This window comes from Salmo trutta, unplaced genomic scaffold (assembly GCF_901001165.1).
Source record: "Salmo trutta unplaced genomic scaffold, fSalTru1.1, whole genome shotgun sequence".
Taxonomy (NCBI): domain Eukaryota; kingdom Metazoa; phylum Chordata; class Actinopteri; order Salmoniformes; family Salmonidae; genus Salmo; species Salmo trutta.
Window position 1 is genome coordinate 1,130,994 of NW_021823456.1, and position 23,311 is coordinate 1,154,304.

The 23,311-nt window shown below is 44.8% G+C and overlaps 1 protein-coding gene across 3 annotated transcripts in view; it reads left to right on the forward strand.

The window, feature by feature from the left end:
• Positions 1–578: 578 nt before the first annotated feature.
• LOC115191039 (rho guanine nucleotide exchange factor 39-like) overlaps positions 579–23,311 on the forward strand; it is a 35,496-nt gene continuing 12,763 nt past the window's right edge. The window contains exons 1-5 of one of the 3 annotated variants that reach the window (XR_003877495.1): positions 579–665; positions 4,777–4,959; positions 9,380–9,474; positions 14,486–14,578; positions 21,270–21,390. Coding sequence is in view for 2 of the 3 variants with exons in the window: in XM_029749039.1 (XP_029604899.1) it covers positions 4,810–4,959; positions 9,380–9,474; positions 21,270–21,390 (366 nt within the window). In the remaining variant the exon portion in view is untranslated. Of the gene's footprint in view, positions 666–4,776; positions 4,960–9,379; positions 9,475–14,485; positions 14,579–21,269; positions 21,391–23,311 lie in introns of those variants that run through there. The other 2 variants (XM_029749039.1, XM_029749040.1) reach the window with 2 other exon arrangements.

Here is a 23,311-nt window from a genome sequence, read left to right on the forward strand (position 1 = left end):
TCCACTTTAAGCGGCATTAGAAGACGAAAAAGGATCCATCAAACACATCGTGTGTCACCACAGTGGTCTCTTAACTTGTGGTTAGACTCGTTCAGGTGGAACAAATTTAAACTTGCGTCTTTTTTTAATGCTGATTTGAATGTCATTGAGAAAACAGAAAGGTGTCGTAATGTATTTGTTCCACAAACATCCTTTCTATATTTAAAAATAATCATCCTGTTTTTCAAAAGTATCTGTAATCTGATTACAATAAAAAAAATCTGGTAATGTAAATGATTACATTTTTTTCTACTCAGATTACATGTAATCAGGTACTCCGCAACCCTGGTAATTGAGTAGGAGTCTGTGTTTTCACATGCAATAGTGATTGCTTTAGATGAAAACGCTGTATTTGCCTTCCCAATGAAAACTAGTTGGAAAAAATTCAAAACATATATATATATATATATATATATTGTATGGAAAAGAGATGTGTTTCTGGACGTTGCAACATGCTGCCTTGTTGACATCCTGCTACGTCACTGCGCTGGGCGGGTCCGTTTCGATGATATCATATCCCCTAGGGGACCGGGAGCCAATAGTGTTGCTCGACAACCCGGAAGAAACAGCAGCCCGAAAAGAGCGCCCTGGATTTCAATTTTGAACAGATACGAAGACGTTGACAGGTGAGTTCATCTTTTCGACCTAAGCAACATTTTATGTAGTTTATACAGTAATATCGCTGTAAATGTGTAAGTCGAGTCACATTCCAATCGCTACTTTTAACCATGTTGCTTTCCTCGACGTTGTCGTATAACTTTGCAGAAAACAGGGCTAGCTACGTTCATTGTTTGTTGTTAAAGCTAAACGTTATTTGCGGTGCTCACGTCGAGAAACATTTCAGTTATGTTTTTTAAACTTTCTTTTAGAAATGTTGTCCTGTAAGCTATACAAAACGTGTTACTTTGTCGCATGCAATAATAATTTGAACACGCAAAAGCGGTGAGGGAGGAGTGCCCTTCTCAAGTTAACCGAGCGGAGTAGATTACTGTTCATGTTGTCAACAAGGTATCATGATGCATCGTCCTGAAACACATCTCCTTTTTCAAACTACTTTTAATTTGGAATGCAGATAAGTCGTTGTTTATCAAAAGGAATCACTTGTAACATGTGTGAACACAGAATCACACTCATTCCACATGCTCCTACGTCACTTCTGTTTTGAGCCGACTTCCGCCATGGTCTTTGAATAGAGTACCACAGTCATAATGCCCATAAAACCAAAGGGTCAAACCAGAAAATGGTTCCAATTGTTTTTCCACCATTCAATTTTCCCATAACAGATTGTTAGAAACCCGTAAAATAAGGTCTGTGTTTTCGTTTAGGCTTACCCTGGCATGACGTTTTTGATAACTGTAAATCTCTATAGGACAAGGTGACTTTTAGCAGTATATTTGCCTGTATTTACCTCCCAAAAATGAAATGCTAATTAGTTGCTCGTGGCTATCATAAAGAACTACAAATACCATAATCTGGACAAGACTGCCAAATTGAGGCAAAGGTAAGACTCTGGATTAGCGATCTAGCTACATTTAGTAATTAATAAATTGGGTAAATTTCTTTTAAATGTACAATTCTGTGACCTGTCTTGTGCAAGTTTTTAAATTGACACAATACCTGTTTAGCAAAGGTGACAGACAGAGATGATTTGCAGGGATTTGTAGTCTTGCATGATGTCTACGTTGGTGCTAATTAGCATTCTAGAACCTGAGAATAGAGACGAATATATTGATAATAGTCACTTTGTCCAGGAGAGCTCTACATAGTTATCACGTCGTCATGCCAGGGTAAGCCTCACCCCGGGAGGCAGTCTGGTTCCACAACGAATGCAATCATCTTTCTCCCAGTGGTGGAAAAAGTACACTTATTAAGTGAAAGTAAAGATACCTTAATAGAAAAATATCGTCCCCCCCCCCTTTTTCTCCCTAATTGGTAGTTAGTCTTGTCTCATCGCTGAATCTCCCGTATGGACTCGGGAGAGGCGACGGCCGTGAGACATGCGTCCTCCGAAACACGACGACGCCAAGCCGCTCTGCTTCTTGACAGAGTGCTCGCTTAACCCCGGAAGCCAGCCGCCCCACCAATGTGTCGGAAGAAACGCAGTACAGCTGAAGACCGAAGTCAGCGTGCACTGCGCCCGGCAGCCACAAGGAGTCGCTAGAACATGATGGGACAGGGCAATCCCAGCCGGCCAAACCCTCCCTCTAACCCGGACGACAATGGGCCAATTATTCGCAGCCTCATGGGTCTCCCGATCGCGGTCGGGCCACAACACAGCCCGGGATCGAACCCGGATCTGTAGTGATGCCTCTAGCACTGCGATACAGTACCTTAGACCACTGAGCATTTCAGGAGGCCCCAATAATTGCTTTAAAAAAAAAAAGAGTATTCTGCAAAAATACTGTATTTATGTTCTATACGTTAATTGGCATATTTGAGTTAGATGATGTAATTTACTGTCAGTTAGCTCTTTGTGTATATTTCAGAACATGATCAACTTACATTTGTAACATACGGGACATGAACCCGAGTCTCCCACTGGAGCAAACAATCATCAATAGACCAAGAGAAAATTCCCTGGAAATGTCCTTTTGGTCCGAGGGCAGACACTGGTTTTGAAGTTCGCGGGGGGGAGGAGGCGAGGCTACCTCATCACATGACCCACCATGTCCGCTACACATTCAGAACGTACATATAAAGTTTGTCTGTTTGCCAATTTTTTTGTTGTTGTTGTTTTAAGATGCATACTTTCAGCTTTTTCTGAACTCACTTCTCTTGCGTGTAAAACATAGAGGTAAGGTCTGCGCAGAACAAATACACCGCTGCAGTTCACCTAGCCTACGTCAGTCGGCCTAGCCTACGTCAGTCGGCCTAGCCTACGTCAGTCGGCCTAGCCTACGTCAGTCGGCCTAGCCTACGTCAGTCGGCCTAGCCTACGTCAGTCGCCCTAGCCTACGTCAGTCGCCCTAGCCTACGTCAGTCGCCCTACGTCAGTCGGCCTAGCCTACGTCAGTCGGCCTATGTCGGTTGACCTAGCCTACGTCAGTTGATGTAGCCTCGCAAGCCAATCGCAGAATGTACAATTTTTTTTTGTTGTTGCTTCAATTGTTTAATTTCCAATCTGTCCAGGCTGATATCCAGATTTGAATCTGGTACCATCGCACAGTGTGACGTGATGATCGTAATAGACTGAATCAGACGTACAGTCTGCAAAGGTCTTTACTGCTAATGGGGAAAACCTCCCAACATGTCATAACACAAGGAGGAATGGAACACAGACATGTCTGCTCCTTATTAGCTAAGAGGTGCTTTCACATGCCCTTCTATTGACCTCCCCCTTTCTCTCTCCCCTCATGTCCCCTGGCTAAGAGGTGTCCCCCTTTCTCTCTCCATCTCTCCCCTCATGTCCCCTGGCTAAGAGGTGTCCCCCCTTTCTCTCTCCATCTCTCCCCTCATGTCCCCTGGCTAAGAGGTGTCCCCCCCTTTCTCTCTCTCTCTCTCTCTGTCTCTCTGTCTCTGTGTCTCTCTATGTCTCTGTCTCTGTCTCTCTCTCTCTGTCTCTGTCCCTCTCTCTCCCTCTGTCTCTGTCTCTCTCTCTCTCTCTCTCTGTGTGTGTGTGTAACCCAGTGCTTTCTCCCTGTCTCTGATTCCCTCCTCTCCCCTTGTTGTCCCTTAACTAGGTATCCTCCCTGGACTCCCTCATTAGTGTCATCTCCTCTGTAGCACCATAGAGCAGGCTGAGACACCTGGGTTCTGTCCCAAATGGCACCCTATTCCCTTTTATAGGGCTCTACTTTAGACCAGGGCCCATAGTGCACTATATAGGGAATAGGGTGCCATTTGGGACGAGCGTTAGAATCCAAGGCCATTACTTAGTCTGAGGGCAGCGCTTTAGCAGCAATTAACCCCAGTGACATCTCCCAGGGTGCCGAGCGTCAACGACAGCCTTTCACTAACTAACACACTGTAAACAACAGGGTCTGATCAATGACACACAGAGTGCCTTTCTGGGGGGGAGAGGGGGAGAGAGGGAGAGAGGACAGTCTGGGGGGGAGAGAGGGAGAGAGGACAGACTGCGTCGGAGAGCGAGGGAGGACTGGGTCTGAAAGCGTGCGAGGGAGGACTGGGTCTGAGAGCGTGCGAGGGAGGACTGGGTCTGAGAGCGTGCGAGGGAGGACTGGGTCTGAGAGCGTGCGAGGGAGGACTGGGTCTGAGAGCGTGCGAGGGAGGATTGGGTCTGAGAGCGTGCGAGGGAGGACTGGGTCTGAGAGCGTGCGAGGGAGGGAGGGAGGACTGGGTCTGAGAGCGTGGGAGGGAGGGAGGACTGGGTCTGAGAGCGAGCGAGGGACTAATTGCATCACCAACCACAGTTCCTTCCTCAGCACTGTGTCATTTGGTCTTCTGCAATACTATTAGTTATTGAGCTCTATGAAATACTTATTCTTTGACGATGTAAAAAATATTAGTGTGATTGTCAATATTGCTGTTGGATATAGCCTCTTCACAAACTTCAGGTGAGAATTCTAGGCCTAGTGAATTTCAGAAACCTATAATGGTTTGGAAAAAGTAAGAAAATGTCCAATGTTTTATTCTCTACAGCTCTGGAGTCAGTGTCCGCCCCAGTAGGACCATGAGTTTCTCCCCCTAATGATTTCATCTGTCTACAGTTGTCCTGGTCTGGAGTCCGCCCCAGTAGGACCATGAGTTTCTCCCCCTAATGATTTCATCTGTCTACAGTTGTCCTGATCTGGAGTCCGCCCCAGTAGGACCATGAGTTTCTCCCCCACCCCCGTGGGCCCGACCGGCAGCCGTAGTGTCCAGGAGCAGAGAGAGAAGTGGGAGAGAAAGAGAACCCGTACAGCCAGAGCCCTGGTCCAAACTGAACAGAAATACTGTAAACAACTAGAACTAGTCAACACGGTATGTGAACAGCACCTGCTATTTATACTGTCATACGTCCCAAATTACACCCTATTCCCTATATAGTGGACTAGTTTTGATCTGGACCCATGGGGGCTCTGTTCAACAGTAGTGAGCTGTGTATGGAGTAGGGGGCCATTTAGGGACTCAACCATTTGTCTGCTGAAACAGGAAAGGGGATACCTAGTCAACTGTACAACTGAATGCATTCAACAGAAATGGCTTCCGCATCCACGTCATCGGCACCCAGTTGATGTTGGGGGTTAACTGCCTTGCTCAAGGGCATAACGGCAGATTTGTCCAGCTTGTCCAGATTCGAACCAGCGACCTTTTGGTTACTTGCCCGACGCGCTTAACCGCTTGGTTACCTGCTGCCCTTACTATTGACCCGTATTCATAGTGTCTCAGAGTAGGAGTGCTGATCTAGGATCAGTGTTTTGGATCATAATGAATCAGATTACATAGACGGGGGGGGGACCTGATCCTAGATTATAATGAATCAGATTACATAGACGGGGGGGGGGGACCTGATCCTAGATTATAATGAATCAGATTACATAGAGGGGGGGACCTGATCCTAGATTATAATGAATCAGATTACATAGACGGGGGGGGGGGGGGGGGGGGACCTGATCCTAGATTATAATGAATCAGATTACATAGACGGGGGGGGGACCTGATCCTAGATTATAATGAATCAGATTACATAGACGGGGGGGGGGGACCTGATCCTAGATTATAATGAATCAGATTACATAGAGGGGGGGACCTGATCCTAGATTATAATGAATCAGATTACATAGACGGGGGGGGGGGGGGGGGGGGACCTGATCCTAGATTATAATGAATCAGATTACATAGACGGGGGGGGGACCTGATCCTAGATTATAATGAATCAGATTACATAGACGGGGGGGGGGGACCTGATCCTAGATTATAATGAATCAGATTACATAGACGGGGGGGGACCTGATCCTAGATTATAATGAATCAGATTACATAGAGGGGGGGACCTGATCCTAGATTATTATGAATCAGATTACATAGAGTGGGGGACCTGATCCTAGATTATAATGAATCAGATTACATAGACGGGGGGGGGCCTAATCCTAGATTATAATGAATCAGATTACATAGACGGGGGGGGACGGACGGACGGACCTGATCCTAGATTATAATGAATCAGATTACATAGACGGGGGGGTGGGACCTGATCCTAGATTATAATGAATCAGATTACATAGACGGGGGGGGGGGGACGGACGGACGGACGGACCTGATCCTAGATTATAATGAATCAGATTACATAGACAGGGGGGGGGTAAGGGGGGGGGGGGACCTGATCCTAGATCTGCACTCCTGCTCTGATACTCTTCTGAATCCAGGCCCGGCTGTGTTTCCCTACCTTCAGATGGGCGGAGAGCTATACTATGTGTTTATAAAGACTAGCTCACACTGTCTGCCATGATGGATTTTTATGTCCTTTTTTAATTTTGTGAAAAACACTTCAAATGCAACTCTTCTGGCACTGAATGACCGATCTGCATGAAACTTGACATGTGACGTCTTTGGACAAAGATCTCTCAACGCAATACAGACTAGTACTCTAAAACAACATGGCCGCTATTGACCAAGAAACAATTACGTGGGCGTGGTCTGTATAATAAATGCATGGAAATCAGTCAAGGATATTGGTATTGTAACAAAAATGTGGTACAAACACTGTCAAGACTCAACGTATGGAACAACGTTCATATCGACCACACGGTGGCGCTGTAACGGGCACATGTTAATACCTCTTGATCTGTTTGACACAGCGATGAAATTTGGCACACATGCTCAGGGATATAAATCTAGCCTACTCACGTGATATCTGACACCACTTGGGCGAGTGATTCGTTTTGCTATAGGGATCTGGCATTTACCAAGCTACCCTGATTGGTCCGGAGGGGGGAGGGGGGGGGGCTGCATCCGTGGGGGACGACATGTTTGCTGTTGCCTTTAAAAAATATATATTTTTCAATTCCTGTTTTTTAGTTGGAGCAGGATCACAATAAGCCACACAACAGGGTGTCCAGAAGGCCCGTAATCACCCCACATGTTAAAACAACAAGCCAGACAACAGGCCCGTGATGACCCCACATGTTAAAACAACAAGCCAGACAACAGGCCCGTGATGACCCCACATGTTAAAACAACAAGCCAGACAACAGGCCCGTGATGACCCCACATGTTAAAACAACAAGCCAGACAACAGGCCCGTGATGACCCCACATGTTAAAACAACAAGCCAGACAACAGGCCCGTGATGACCCCACATGTTAAAACAACAAGCCAGACAACAGGCCCGTGATGACCCCACATGTTAAAACAACAAGCCAGACAACAGGCCCGTGATGACCCCACATGTTAAAACAACAAGCCAGACAACAGGCCCGTGATGACCCCACATGTTAAAACAACAAGCCAGACAACAGGCCCGTGATGACCCCACATGTTAAAACAACAAGCCAGACAACAGGCCCGTGATGACCCCACATGTTAAAACAACAAGCCAGACAACAGGCCCGTGATGACCCCACATGTTAAAACAACAAGCCAGACAACAGGCCCGTGATGACCCCACATGTTAAAACAACAAGCCAGACAACAGGCCCGTGATGACCCCACATGTTAAAACAACAAGCCAGACAACAGGCCCGTGATGACCCCACATGTTAAAACAACAAGCCAGACAACAGGCCCGTGATGACCCCACATGTTAAAACAACAAGCCAGACAACAGGCCCGTGATGACCCCACATGTTAAAACAACAAGCCAGACAAGAGGCCCGTGATGACCCCCACATGTTAAAACAACAAGCCAGACAACAGGCCCGTGATGACCCCACATGTTAAAACAACAAGCCAGACAACAGGCCCGTGATGACCCCACATGTTAAAACAACAAGCCAGACAACAGGCCCGTGATGACCCCACATGTTAAAACAACAAGCCAGACAACAGGCCCGTGATGACCCCACATGTTAAAACAACAAGCCAGACAACAGGCCCGTGATGACCCCACATGTTAAAACAACAAGCCAGACAACAGGCCCGTGATGACCCCACATGTTAAAACAACAAGCCAGACAACAGGCCCGTGATGACCCCACATGTTAAAACAACAAGCCAGACAACAGGCCCGTGATGACCCCACATGTTAAAACAACAAGCCAGACAACAGGCCCGTGATGACCCCACATGTTAAAACAACAAGCCAGACAACAGGCCCGTGATGACCCCACATGTTAAAACAACAAGCCAGACAAGAGGCCCGTGATGACCCCCACATGTTAAAACAACAAGCCAGACAACAGGCCCGTGATGACCCCACATGTTAAAACAACAAGCCAGACAACAGGCCCGTGATGACCCCACATGTTAAAACAACAAGCCAGACAACAGGCCCGTGATGACCCCACATGTTAAAACAACAAGCCAGACAACAGGCCCGTGATGACCCCACGTTAAAACAACAAGCCAGACAACAGGCCCGTGATGACCCCACATGTTAAAACAACAAGCCAGACAACAGGCCCGTGATGACCCCACATGTTAAAACAACAAGCCAGACAACAGGCCCGTGATGACCCCACATGTTAAAACAACAAGCCAGACAACAGGCCCGTGATGACCCCACATGTTAAAACAACAAGCCAGACAACAGGCCCATGATGACCCCACATGTTAAAACAACAAGCCAGACAACAGGCCCATGATGACCCCACATGTTAAAACAACAAGCCAGACAAGAGGCCCATGATGACCCCACATGTTAAAACAACAAGCCAGACAAGAGGGTGTCCAGTAGGCTACGGCTGATAGGGAATAGGCCATTTGGCATGTGGACCTGCTGTGTATTGGACGTGTAGGCTACGGCTGATAGGCCATTTGGCATGTGGACCTGCTGTGTATTCACTGGGCTGCTCTGTTGTGCGCTGCCAGACTCCGGTGGTGCAGTCAAGTTCAAATATGCTAAACCGTTGTTTGTGACATCACGATGTCGTCACCGTCGACGATGGCTGCCGAACATTGTCGATTTTTTTTGTTCGATTTTTTTAAACATTTTTTTTAGACGATGCTATGGTAAAATCGGCCAACCCTAGACTAGAGCACCATTGGGGACGCGGACCAGGAGTAATTGAGTTGTCGGCGGTCTAATCTCTTAAACCGCTTCAGTCTCATGGGAATCCAATGGAACCAATGCAACACCATGCAGCTAGATAGCAGACAGGCTTAGCTATACAAATACTAAATTCTTCTTTCTTGTCTCTGTGTGTGTGTGTGTGTGTACGTCTCTGCGTCTCTGCGCGTGTGTGTGTGTGTGTGTACGTCTCTGCGTGTGTGTGTGTGTGTGTGTGTGTGTGCTCTCTTGCAGTACTTTGTGGAGATTCTGAAGGCCAAAGGCACCCTGAGGCAGGACATTAGAGAAAGCATCTTTAGTTCCATTCCATCCATCCATTCAGTAAACCAGTAAGTATCTCTTTAATAATTAATGACAGGGAGGAGGAGGAGGAGGAGGAAGAGGAGGACATTAATTGGCACCCTCCCTGGTTCTCTCACTAGTAGTTCAGAGTGTTGTTTTGACAGGCCTCAGACAGCTGAGGGCCTTGTCTGCTGAAGCCCACACACAACCCAATTCCAAATGTAGAGAACATCTCCTCAAGAAAATAAACAGATAAGCACCGACTGACTTTACCTAAAAGGTGAACAAGGTGAACCAAACTTAACCGCTGTCCTCCTTGCCATGTTTAATATCTTTGTCTGTGTGTGTATAAATGATAACAATGTAAGATTTGGATTTCTACAACCAGCTATGTTCTTGTACCCTCTAACTCAACTCTGGTCCTGGAAAAACAGTTCTACTGCATCTAATCAGGTTCTGATTTACACCATGTTTGGGTGTAAAATATAATGATCAGGTCGAACAGAAAACCAGACCTCTTAGGGTCAGAGTTGAGTAACCCCCCCTGTTCTAGAGTTTTGGTAGTGTTCTGTGTTCCGTATGGAATATGGTTCCAATTACAACATAGTCGTGTTCTATTTAATCATGTGGTTTATAGCTTCACAGAATGAGCATCGTACTGTGTTGAATAATGATCAGGTGTTGAGTCCCACAGGTCCTCATCTCCACTCTGAGACTGACAGGCTTTCTTCCTGAGAGTGGCATGATGAAGACAGAGGGGTGTATTACTGAGGGTATGTCCCAAACCACTCCCTATATAGTGCACTATGGGCCCTGGTCGAATGTAGTGCACTATAAAGGGAATAGGGTGTAATTTTGGACGCGGGTAGAGTGTGACTGTATTGGATAAACTGGTGCATCTCTATCAGTGGAGGCTGCTGAGGGGTTCTGAGAATATGAAATATACTTATTCATGTCACTGAGGGAGAGAGGGTAATGTATTACGTTTACATTATGTCAGGATATGTTATTGTCAGACATCAGGGATCCTCTGGGAGGAGAAGAGACACAGTCTGGTACCAGTCACCATGACAGCCGTGAGTGAGTACTTTGGGGTGGAGGTCGGCCGATTTTTAAATTGGGGCCGATTTTCAAGTTTTCATAACAATTGGTAATCTGCATTTTGGGATGCCGATTACATTGCACTCCACGAGGAGACTGCGTGGCAGGCTGACCACCTGTTACGCAGGTGCAGCAAGGAGCCAAGGTAAGGTGCTAGCTAGCATTAAACTTATAAAAAATAATCAATCTTTAACATAATCACTAGTTAACTACACATGGTTGATATTACTAGGTTAATTAGCTTGTCCTGCGTTGCATATAATCAATGCCGCGCCTGTTAATTTACCATCGAATCACAGCCTACTTCGCCAAATGGGTGAGGATTTAACAAAAACACATTGCTGGATAAAGCACAATCTTTGCACAAATCTACCTAACCATAGACGCCTTTCTTAAAATCAATACACAGAAGTATATATTTTTAAACCTGCATATTTAGTTAAAATAAATGCATGTTAGCAGGCAATATTAACGAGGGAAATTGTCACTTCTCTTGCGTTCAGTGCATTCAGAGTCAGTTTGGGCCGCCTGGCTCGTTGCGAACTAATTTGCCAGAATTTTACATAATTATGACATAACATTGAAGGTTGTGCAATGTAACAGGAATATTTAGACTTAGGGTTGTTACCCGTTCGATAAAATACGGAACGGTTCCGTATTTCACTGAAAGAATAAACGTTTTGTTTTCGAAATGATAGTTTCCGTATTTGACCATATTAATGACCTAAAGCTCGTATTTCGGGTTTGTTTATTATAATGAAGTCTATGATTTGATCGAGCAGTCTGACTGAGTGGTGGAAGGCAGCAGCAGGCTCGTAAGCATTCATTTAAACTTTACTGCGTTTGCCAGCAGCTCTTAGCAATGCTTGAATCACAGTGCTGTTTATGACTTCAAGCCTATCAACTCCTGAGATTAGGCTGGCAATACTATAGTGCCTATTAGAACGTCCAATAGTCAAAGGTATATGGAATACAAACGGTATAGAGAGAAATAGTCGACGCGTCATAATTCCTATAATAACTACAACCTAAAACCTCTTAACTGGGAATATTGAAGAACTGGGAATATTGAACCAGCAGCTTTCATATGTTCTGAGCAAGGAACTTAAACGTTTAGCTTTTTACATGACACATATTGCACTTTTACTTCTCCAACACTGTTTTAAACCAATTGACCATTTTTAATTATTTATTTGAGACTAAATAGATTTTAATTAAGTTAAAATAAAAGTGATTCAGTATTGTTGTAATTGTCATTATTACAAATATATATATAAAATTAGTCCGATTTAATTGGTATCGGCTTTTTTTGGGACCTCCTATAATCCGTATCGGCGTTGAAAAATCATAATCGGTCGACCTCTACTTTGGGGCAGAGGTCATGTCAGGTGTAGTGAGGAAGAACAGATATCACTAAGCTTCTGTCTAGCAGCGTGGATGCATTGGCTGTTCAGATGTGTAGGAGGAGACTCGGCGTAGGAGAGAAGGTTAAATATCAGTGCTTGTGTGAATATGTCGTCGTCTGTACAGCTGTTTGACCCTTTGGGAAGAATAAACGTGGTTTAAGCTTTCGTAGTGTCCGTCGGGTTATGAATACCAGAGAAAGAGCTTAACAGTGCTGAGGGGAGGACGGCCCGTAATAATGGCCGCAATGGAGTCAATGGAATGGCGTCAGACATGTTTGTTCCAGCCTTTTTATTATGAGCCATCCTCCCCTCAGCAGCCTCCATTGATCTTTATAATAACTATTCTATTGAATCAATGGTTCATCTTCAGGAGCGGCAGGTAGCCTAGTGGTTAGAGCGTTGTGCCAGTAACCTGAAAGGTTGCTAGATCGAATCCCCCCCCTGAGCTGACAAGGTAAAAAAATCTGTCGTTCTGCCCCTGAACAATGCAGTTAACCCACGTTCCCCGGGAGGCCGTCATTATAAATAAGAATTTGTTTTTAACTGACTTGACCTAGTTAAAAAAACAATACGTATTCTATTGAGTCAGTGGGACGTCTTTATAGTAACTCTTCTATTGAGTCAGTGGGACGTCTTTATAGTAACTCTTCTATTGAGTCAGTGGGACGTCTTTATAGTAGCTCTTCTATTGAGTCAGTGGGACGTCTTTATAGTAGCTCTTCTATTGAGTCAGTGGGACGTCTTTATAGTAGCTCTTCTATTGAGTCAGTGGGACGTCTTTATAGTAGCTCTTCTATTGAGTCAGTGGGACGTCTTTATAGTAGCTCTTCTATTGAGTCAGTGGGACGTCTTTATAGTAGCTCTTCTATTGAGTCAGTGGGACGTCTTTATATCAGCTCTTCTATTGAGTCAGTGGGACGTCTTTATAGTAGCTCTTCTATTGAGTCAGTGGGACGTCTTTATAGTAGCTCTTCTATTGAGTCAGTGGGACGTCTTTATAGTAGCTCTTCTATTGAGTCAGTGGGACGTCTTTATAGTAGCTCTTCTATTGAGTCAGTGGGACGTCTTTATAGTAGCTCTTCTATTGAGTCAGTGGGACGTCTTTATAGTAGCTCTTCTATTGAGTCAGTGGGACGTCTTTATAGTAACTCTTCTATTGAGTCAGTGGGACGTCTTTATAGTAGCTCTTCTATTGAGTCAGTGGGACGTCTTTATAGTAGCTCTTCTATTGAGTCAGTGGATGAAGCATTATGGCTACTAGGGCTGTATCATTGGGCATTGTGTGTGTGTGTGTGTGTGTGTGTGTGTGTGTGTGTGTGTGTGTGTGTGTATATAGTAGCTCTTCTATTGAGTCAGTGGGACGTCTTTATAGTAACTCTTCTATTGAGTCAGTGGGACGTCTTTATAGTAGCTCTTCTATTGAGTCAGTGGGACGTCTTTATAGTAGCTCTTCTATTGAGTCAGTGGGACGTCTTTATAGTAGCTCTTCTATTGAGTCAGTGGGACGTCTTTATAGTAACTCTTCTATTGAGTCAGTGGGACGTCTTTATAGTAGCTCTTCTATTGAGTCAGTGGGACGTCTTTATAGTAGCTCTTCTATTGAGTCAGTGGGACGTCTTTATATCAGCTCTTCTATTGAGTCAGTGGGACGTCTTTATAGTAGCTCTTCTATTGAGTCAGTGGATGAAGCATTATGGCTACTAGGGCTGTATCATTGGGCATTGTGTGTGTGTGTGTGTGTGTGTGTGTGTGTATATAGTAACTCTTCTATTGAGTCAGTGGGACGTCTTTATAGTAGCTCTTCTATTGAGTCAGTGGGACGTCTTTATAGTAGCTCTTCTATTGAGTCAGTGGGACGTCTTTATAGTAGCTCTTCTATTGAGTCAGTGGGACGTCTTTATAGTATCTCTTCTATTGAGTCAGTGGGACGTCTTTATAGTAGCTCTTCTATTGAGTCAGTGGGACGTCTTTATAGTATCTCTTCTATTGAGTCAGTGGGACGTCTTTATCGTAGCTCTTCTATTGAGTCAGTGGGACGTCTTTATATCAGCTCTTCTATTGAGTCAGTGGGACGTCTTTATAGTAACTCTTCTATTGAGTCAATGGATGAGGCATTATGGCTACTAGTGCTTTATATGGAACCAATGAGATCAATTTGTGGTCGACTGATATAGAGGAATGACAACAGGCTTTTCTGTCAGGTATCATGCCTGTATCGTTGGGCATTGTGTGTGTGTGTGTGTGTGTGTGTGTGTGTGTGTGTGTGTGTGTGTTTGTGGTAAATGTAGGAAGGAAGGTATAACTCAGTTGACATCCTGTTTTTTTTTTTTATTAACTTGACTCCAGGGGAACAACACTGCACACTAATCAGGAATTCCACTGTAATTAAACACAGCTGACTTCTGTATTTCTATAGAAGTATTTACTGTGTTGATGATCCTCCCCATATCGTTCATCATGGTTTAGGCAGTTTATGAGGAGTTGTGACCAAGACAATGATAGTATGTAGATGACAAACCTTATTATCCTCCTCCCTGCTCCACTGTAACAGGCTGTAATAACCAACCCTGAAGACGGCGTCACGTCGCCCAGAGAAACTACAGCAGAATCACTAAGCTATTTGAGAGATTGATATTCCTCCAAGGTGTGTCTGGGGAGTTTAATGAGGAGTAATGTGGTGTGATTGTAGTGTGATACAGATCAAACTATATCCAGGGTGACGGAAGTCCATCCTTTTCACTGTTGGAAACCTGAGACAAAGTTATGCTTTGTTTTTTTTGTTTGTTTTGTGTGTGTGATCAATAACTACTTCTCCTCTGTTCTCCTCCCTTCTCTATTCTCCTCCTCCCTTTCCTCCCCCTCCCTTTCCTTCCCCTCTCCTCCCCCCTCCTCCTCCTCCCTTTCCTTCCCCTCTCCTCCCTCCTTCCACTCTACTCTCCTCTCCTCCTCCTCCCTTTCCTTCCCCTCTCCTCCCTTTCCTCCCCCCTCTCCTCCCTTTCCTTCCTTTCCTCCCCCCTCTCCTCCCTTTCCTCCCCCCTCTCCTCCCCCTTCCACTCTCCTCTCCTCCTCCTCCCTCTCCTCCTCCCTCTCCTCCCTTTCCTTCCCCTCTCCTCCCTTTCCTCCCCCCTCTCCTCCCCCTTCCACTCTCCTCCTCCTCCTCCTCTCCCCCCTCTCCTCCTCCTCCCTCTCCCTCTCCTCCCCCTTCCCCTCTCCTCCCTTTCCTCCCCCCTCTCCTCCTCCTTCCCCTCTCCTCCCCCCTTCCCCTCTCCCCCCTCTCCTCCTCCTCCCTTTCCTCCCCCCTCTCCTCCCTTTCCTCCCCCCTCTCCTCCTCCTTCCCCTCTCCTCCTCCTCTCCTCCTCTCCTCCTCCTCCTCCCCCCTCTCCTCCCCCCTCTCCTCTCCTCTCCTCTCCAATCTCCTCATTCCCTTCTTCCTGACAGTCACACTATTTAATCACCCTGAAAACAGTCTGGAAGTTGTAATTTGTAGTTTTATATTTATCATAATATCCTCTGGCTGTGAGAGGAGGGAAGAAACGGAAACATGGTTTTTCTTGCCCTTTGCCCTCGTTAGCCCAACTCTCCTGGCTGTGTGTGCGCGCGTTTCTAGTGTGTGTGTGTGCGCTTGTGTCTCCTGGCTGTGTGTGTGTCTCTCTCTCTCCTGGCTGTGTGTGTGTCTCTCTCTCTCCTGGCTGTGTGTGTGTGTGTGTGTGTGTGTGTGTGTGTGTGTGTGTGTGTGTGTGTGTGTGTGTGTGTGTGTCTCTCTCTCCTGGCTGTGTGTGTGTGTGTGTGTGTGTGTGTCTCTCTCTCCTGGCTGTGTGTGTGTGTGTGTGTGTCTCTCTCTCCTGGCTGTGTGTGTGTGTGTGTGTGTCTCTCTCTCCTGGCTGTGTGTGTGTGTGTGTGTGTGTGTGTGTGTCTCTCTCTCCTGGCTGTGTGTGTGTGTGTCTCTCTCTCCTGGCTGTGTGTGTGTGTGTGTCTCTCTCTCCTGGCTGTGTGTGTGTGTCTCTCTCTCCTGGCTGTGTGTGTGTGTGTCTCTCTCTCCTGGCTGTGTGTGTGTGTGTGTGTCTCTCTCTCCTGGCTGTGTGTGTGTGTGTGTGTGTGTGTGTCTCTCTCTCCTGGCTGTGTGTGTGTGTGTGTGTGTGTGTCTCTCTCTCTCCTGGCTGTGTGTGTGTGTGTGTGTGTGTGTCTCTCTCTCCTGTGTGTGTGTGTGTGTGTGTGTGTGTGTGTGTGTGTGTGTGTGTGTGTGTGTGTGTGTGTGTGTGTGTCTCTCCTGGCTGTGTGTGTGTGTGTGTCTCTCTCCTGGCTGCCTCTGAGTCTGCTGATTGCCAACAGGTCTACCTTGGCCCGATGCTTCATTACAATCTATTTAAATCAACTTCAGAGCTCCTCCTTCCAGCGATGTGAGGATGTAATGTCTCTGGGAACATCAGTAGACCAGTGCAGTCAGGCGTTATATATGTCTAATTGTGAGCACTCTTTTTATTTATTCATGTTATTTTTCACTGTGGTGATCAGACGGTTCTATGTGGTAATATTTAGTGATGGGGGGAAGAGATCGACGCTGTTACAGATCACAATATTATTTTGGACGATGTTATAGTGATACTTTGAGTCCAAATATGGATTTGGCATCCTATTGATGGCGCTAGTCGACTACACCCACTATACCACCTATACCCACTATACCACCTATACCCACTATACCACCTATACCCACTATACCCTCTATACCTATACCCTCTATACCTATACCCACTATACCTATACCCACTATACCACCTATACCACCTATACCACCTATACCCACTATACCTATACCCACTATACCTATACCCACTATACCTGCTATACCCACTATACCACCTATACCACCTATACCCACTATACCTATACCCACTATACCTATATCCACTATACCCACTATACCTATACCCACTATACCTATTCCCACTATACCCACTATACCTATACCCACTATACCTATTCCCACTATACCCACTATACCTATACCCACTATACCTATATCCACTATACCTATACCCACTATACCTATATCCACTATACCCACTATACCTGCTATACCCACTACACCCACTATACATATACCCACTATACCTGCTATACCTATATCCACAATACCAGGGATACTCACTATACCTATATCCACTATACCTACACCCGCTATACCCACTATACCCACTATACCTATACCCATACCCACTATACCACCTATACCCATACCCACTATACCTATACACACTATACAGTGGGGGAAAAAAGTATTTGATCCCCTGCTGATTTTGTACGTTTGCCCACTGACAAAGAAAGGATCAGTCTATAATTTTAATGGGAGGTTTATTTGAACAGTGAGAGACAGAATAACAACAAAAATATCCAGAAAAACTTATGTTTGAAATGTTATAAATTGATTTGCATTTTAATGAGGGAAGTAAGTATTTGACCACCTCTCAATCAGAAAGATTTCTGGCTCCCAGGTGTCTTTTATACAGGTAACGAGCTGAGATTAGGAGCACACTCAACCTGTTGGGGCTAGGGGGCAGTATTGTCACTTTCGGATGAAATACATGCCCATATTAAACTGCCTCCTACTCAAACTCAGAAGCTAGGATATGCATATTATTAGTAGATTTGGATAGAAAACACTCTAAAGTTTCTAAAACTGTTTGAATGATGTCTGTTAGTATAACAGAACTCATATGGCAGGCAAAAACCTGAGAAGATTCCAAGCAGGAAATGAAAATCTGGTTCCTGTAGTTTTCTCAAGTCCTTGCCTTTCTGACACGCATTGAGTTAGGACTCAAATAGCACGTCCTAAGGCTTCCACTAGATGTCAACAGTCTTAGAAAGTTGTTTGAGCCTTTTGCGGTAAACACAGACCGAAGGAGAACGCTGGTAAGCAGGTGCCCTGAAAATCCATTGAGTTCATAGGGCGCGTTCATGTGAGAGGATACCTGTGTTCCAAAACGTTTTTCAAGACATAGCATGGGGTCCGGTTGGAATATTACTGAAGTTTCACGTTCTCAAGGCCCTGAAGATTGATGCTATACAACGTTTGACATGTTTGAACGAACGTAAATATAACTTTTTCTTGACTTTCGTCGTCACATTTCCCTCGCGCGCCCTACATTTTGAGTAGCCTACTGAACGCGCAAACGACATGGAGTTATTTGGACATAAATTATGAACTTTATCGAACAAAACAACATTTATTGTGGACCTGGGATTCCTGGAAGTGCCTTCTGATGAAGATTATTAAAGGTAAGTGAATATTTATAATGCTATTTATGCGTTTAGATGACTCCAAGATGGCCGGTGTCTATAATTGCCTGCTGTTTTTTTCTGACCACAGTAGTCAGATTATTGCAAGGTGTGCTTTCCCAGTAAAGTTATTTTTAAATCTGTCAACGCGATTACATACAGGAGATGTTAATCTATAAATCTTTGAATAACTGTTCAATATTTTATCAACGTTTCTAATGAGTAATTTGTTGTTCTGATTCACCGGCATTTTTGGAGGCAAAATATTTTCTGAACATCATCGCCATTGTAAAATGCTGTTTTTGGATATAAATATGAACTTGATAGACAATACATGCATTTTGTGTTCTAACATAATGTCCTAGGAGTGTCATCTGATGAAGATTGTCAAAGGTTAGTGCATAATTTTAGCTGGTTTTCTGCTTTTGGTGACGCCTGTTCTTGCATTGAAAATGGCTGTGTGTAATGTTTTGTCTATGTACTCTCCTAACATAATCTAACTTTATGCTTTCGCCGTAAAGCCTTTTGAAATCGGACAACATGGTTAGATTAAGGAGATGTTTATCTTTCAAATGGTGTAATATATGTTGTATGTTTGAGAAATTTGAATTATGACATTTTGTTGTTTTCAAATTTGGCGCTCTGATATTTCACTGGCTGTTGATAGTGTGTACCGCGGGTGGGACGCTAGCGTCCCACGTTGCCCATAGAAGTTAAAGGGAGTGCTCCTAACCGCAGCTTGTTACCTGTAAAAAAAAAGACACCTGTCCACAGAATCAATCAATCAATCAGATTCCAAACTCTCCACCATTGCCAAGACCAAAGAGCTCTCCAAGGATGTCAGGGACAAGATTGTAGACCTACACAAGGCTGGAATGGGCTGCAAGACCATCGCCAAGCAGCTTGGTGAGAAGGTGACAACATTTGGTGCGATTATTCACAAATGGAAGAAACACAAAAGAACTGTCAATATCCCTCGGCCTGGGGCTCCATGCAAGATCTCACCTCATGGAGTTGCAATGATCATGAGAACGGTGAGGAATCAGCCCAGAACTACACGGGAGGATCTTGTCAATGATCTCAAGGCAGCTGGGACCATAGTCACCAAGAAAACAACAACACACTACGCCGTGAAGGACTGAAATCCTGCAGCGCCCGCAAGGTCCCCCTGCTCAAGAATACATATACATGCCCGTCTGAAGTTTGCCAATGAACATCTGAATGACTCAGAGGACAACTGGTGAAAGTGTTGTGGTCAGATGAGACCAAAATGGAGCTCTGTGACATCAACTCAACTCGCCGTGTTTGGAGGAGGAGGAATGCTGCCTATGATCCCAAGAACACCATCCCCACCGTCAAACATGGAGGTGGAAACATTATGCTTTGGGGTTGTTTTTCTGCTAAGGGGGCAAGACAACTTCACCGCATCAAAGGGACGATGGACGGGGCCATGTACCGTCAAATCTTGGGTGAGAACCTCCTTCCCTCAGCCAGGGCATTGAAAATGGGCCGTGGATGGGTATTCCAGCATGACAATGACCCAAAACACAAGGCCAAGGCAACAAAGGAGTGGCTCAAGAAGAAGCACATTAAGGTCCTGGAGTGGCCTAGGCAGTCTCCAGACCTTAATCCCATAGAAAATCTGTGGAAGAAGCTGAAGGTTCGAGTTGCCAAACGTCAGCCTCGAAACCTTAATGACTTGGAGAAGATCTGCAAAAAGGAGTGGGACAAAATCCCTCCTGAGATGTGTGCAAACCTGGTGGCCAACTACAAGAAACGTCTGACCTCTGTGATTGCCAACAAGGGTTTTGCCACCAAGTACTAAGTCATGTTTTGCAGAGGGGTCAAATACTTATTTCCCTCATTAAAATGCAAATCAATTTATAACATTGTTGACATGCGTTTTTCTGGATTTTTGTTGTTGTTATTCTGTCTCTCACTGTTCAAATAAACCTACCATTAAAATTATAGACTGATCATTTCTTTGTAAGTGGGCAAACGTACAAAATCAGCAGTGATCAAATACTTCCCCCCCCCACTATACCCACACCACCTATACCCACTATACCACCTATACCACCTGTACCCACTGTACCTATACCCACTATACCACCTATACCCACTATACCACCTGTACCCACCTATACCACTATACCACCTATACCCACTATACCCTCTATACCCACTATACCACCTATACCCACTATACCCACTATACCACCTATACCCACTATACCACCTATACCCACTATACCACCTATACCCACTATACCACCTATACCCACTATACCTATATCCACTATACCACCTATACCCACTATACCTATATCCACTATACCACCTATACCCACTATACCACCTATACCCATTATAACCACTATACCTATACATTTTAGTCATTTAGCAGACGCTCTTATCCAGAGTGACTTACAGTAGTGAATGTATACATTTCATACATTTCATACATTTCATTTTTTTTTTCTTCCTTCTCCGTACTGGTCCCCCGTGGGAATCGAACCCACAACCCTGGCGTTGCAAACACCATGCTCTACGAACTGAGCCACACGAGACCCAACACCCGCTATACCTACACCCGCTATACCTACACCCGCTATACCTACACCCGCTATACTGACACCCACTATACCTACACCCGCTATACCTACACCCGCTATACTGACACCCACTATACCTACACCCGCTATACCAACACCCGCTATACCTACACCCGCTATACCGACACCCGCTATACCTACACCCGCTATACCTACACCCGCTATACCTATACCAACCAATTCCTAATCACACTACATATAGAATCCGATCTACATATAGAATCAGATCTACTTATCGTATCGTCACCTAAGTATTGTGAGAATATCGTACCGTGATGTTCATTGCAATATTTCTAGGGCAGGGAATTTCCAGGGACGATACGATATTGTCACGATACTTAGTTGCCAATACTATATTGTGATTATCTTGACTTGTTATCTTGCATGAGGATGTGTTGTTGATGGTGATTATCACTATTAATTGTCTCTCTCTACTCTGTGCAGGACGTTGTTGGTCCGTCTGGAGAACGGGGACTTTGGGCGAGGATTTGATGACTTCTGTCCTCACCTCCACCACTACGTTACCTACATAGACAACATCCAGAACGCCAACAAGGTCCTGGCGGTAAGAACACCACTTCTTATTATATCGATGTGAACAACAACTCTCAGAACCCTGTGAGGTTCTGTGTTCCGGTAAGAACACCACTTCTTATTCTATCGTTGTGAACAACAACTCTCAGAACCCTGTGAGGTTCTGTGTTCCGGTAAGAACACCGCTTCTTATTCTATCGTTGTGAACAACAACTCTCAGAACCCTGTGAGGTTCTGTGTTCCGGTAAGAACACCGCTTCTTATTCTATCGTTGTGAATAACAACTCTCAGAACCCTGTGAGGTTCTGTGTTCCGGTAAGAACACCACTTCTTATTCTATCGTTGTGAACAACAACTCTCAGAACCCTGTGAGGTTCTGTGTTCCGGTAAGAACACCACTTCTTATTCTATCGTTGTGAACAACAACTCTCAGAACCCTGTGAGGTTCTGTGTTCCGGTAAGAACACCACTTCTTATTCTATCGTTGTGAACAACAACTCTCAGAACCCTGTGAGGTTCTGTGTTCCGGTAAGAACACCACTTCTTATTCTATCTTTGTGAACAACAACTCTCAGAACCCTGTGAGGTTCTGTGTTCCGGTAAGAACACCACTTCTTATTCTATCGTTGTGAACAACAACTCTCAGAACCCTGTTAGGTTCTGTGTTCCGGTAAGAACACCACTTCTTATTCTATCGTTGTGAACAACAACTCTCAGAACCCTGTGAGGTTCTGTGTTCCGGTAAGAACACCTAAATTGCTATTTGTGTTATAGCTGATCAATTACATGGACTGAGGGTGACCTCCATGTTGTAATCTGACACATGCATATAGAGTCAATATGTTTCATGAATATGTATTCAATACGTATCATTGGAGATGCTTGGCAAAACAAAAACATTTGTCTGATTTGGGCCTATAGCGTTCAAAGCTGTCATACAGGACTGTATAAGACTATATAGACCACCCCATACAGGACTGTATAAGACTATATAGACCACCCCATACAGGACTGTATAAGACTATATAGACCACCCCATACAGGACTGTATAAGACTATATAGACCACCCCATACAGGACTGTATAAGACTATATAGACCACCCCATACAGGACTGTATAAGACTATATAGACCACTCATACAGGACTGGTTAAGACTATATAGACCACCCCATACAGGACTGGTTAAGACTATATAGACCACCCCATACAGGACTGTATAAGACTATATAGACCACCCCATACAGGACTGTATAAGACTATATAGACCACCCCAATCAGGACTGTATAAGACTATATAGACCACCCCATACAGGACTGGTTAAGACTATATAGACCACCCCATACAGGACTGTATAAGACTATATAGACCACCCCATACAGGACTGTATAAGACTATATAGACCACCCCATACAGGACTGGTTAATACTATATAGACCACCCCATACAGGACTATATAGACCACCCCATACAGGACTGTATAAGACTATATAGACCACCCCATACAGGACTATATAGACCACCCCATACAGGACTGGTTAAGACTATATAGACCACCCCATACAGGACTGTATAAGACTATATAGACCACCCCATACAGGACTGTATAAGACTATATAGACCACCCCATACAGGACTGGTTAAGACTTTATAGACCACCCCATACAGGACTGTATAAGACTATATAGACCACCCCATACAGGACTATATAGACCACCCCATACAGGACTGGTTAAGACTATATAGACCACCCCATACAGGACTGTATAAGACTATATAGACCACCCCATACAGGACTGTATAAGACTATATAGACCACCCCATACAGGACTGGTTAAGACTTTATAGACCACCCCATACAGGACTGTATAAGACTATATAGACCACCCCATACAGGACTGGTTAAGACTATATAGACCACCCCATACAGGACTGTATAAGACTATATAGAC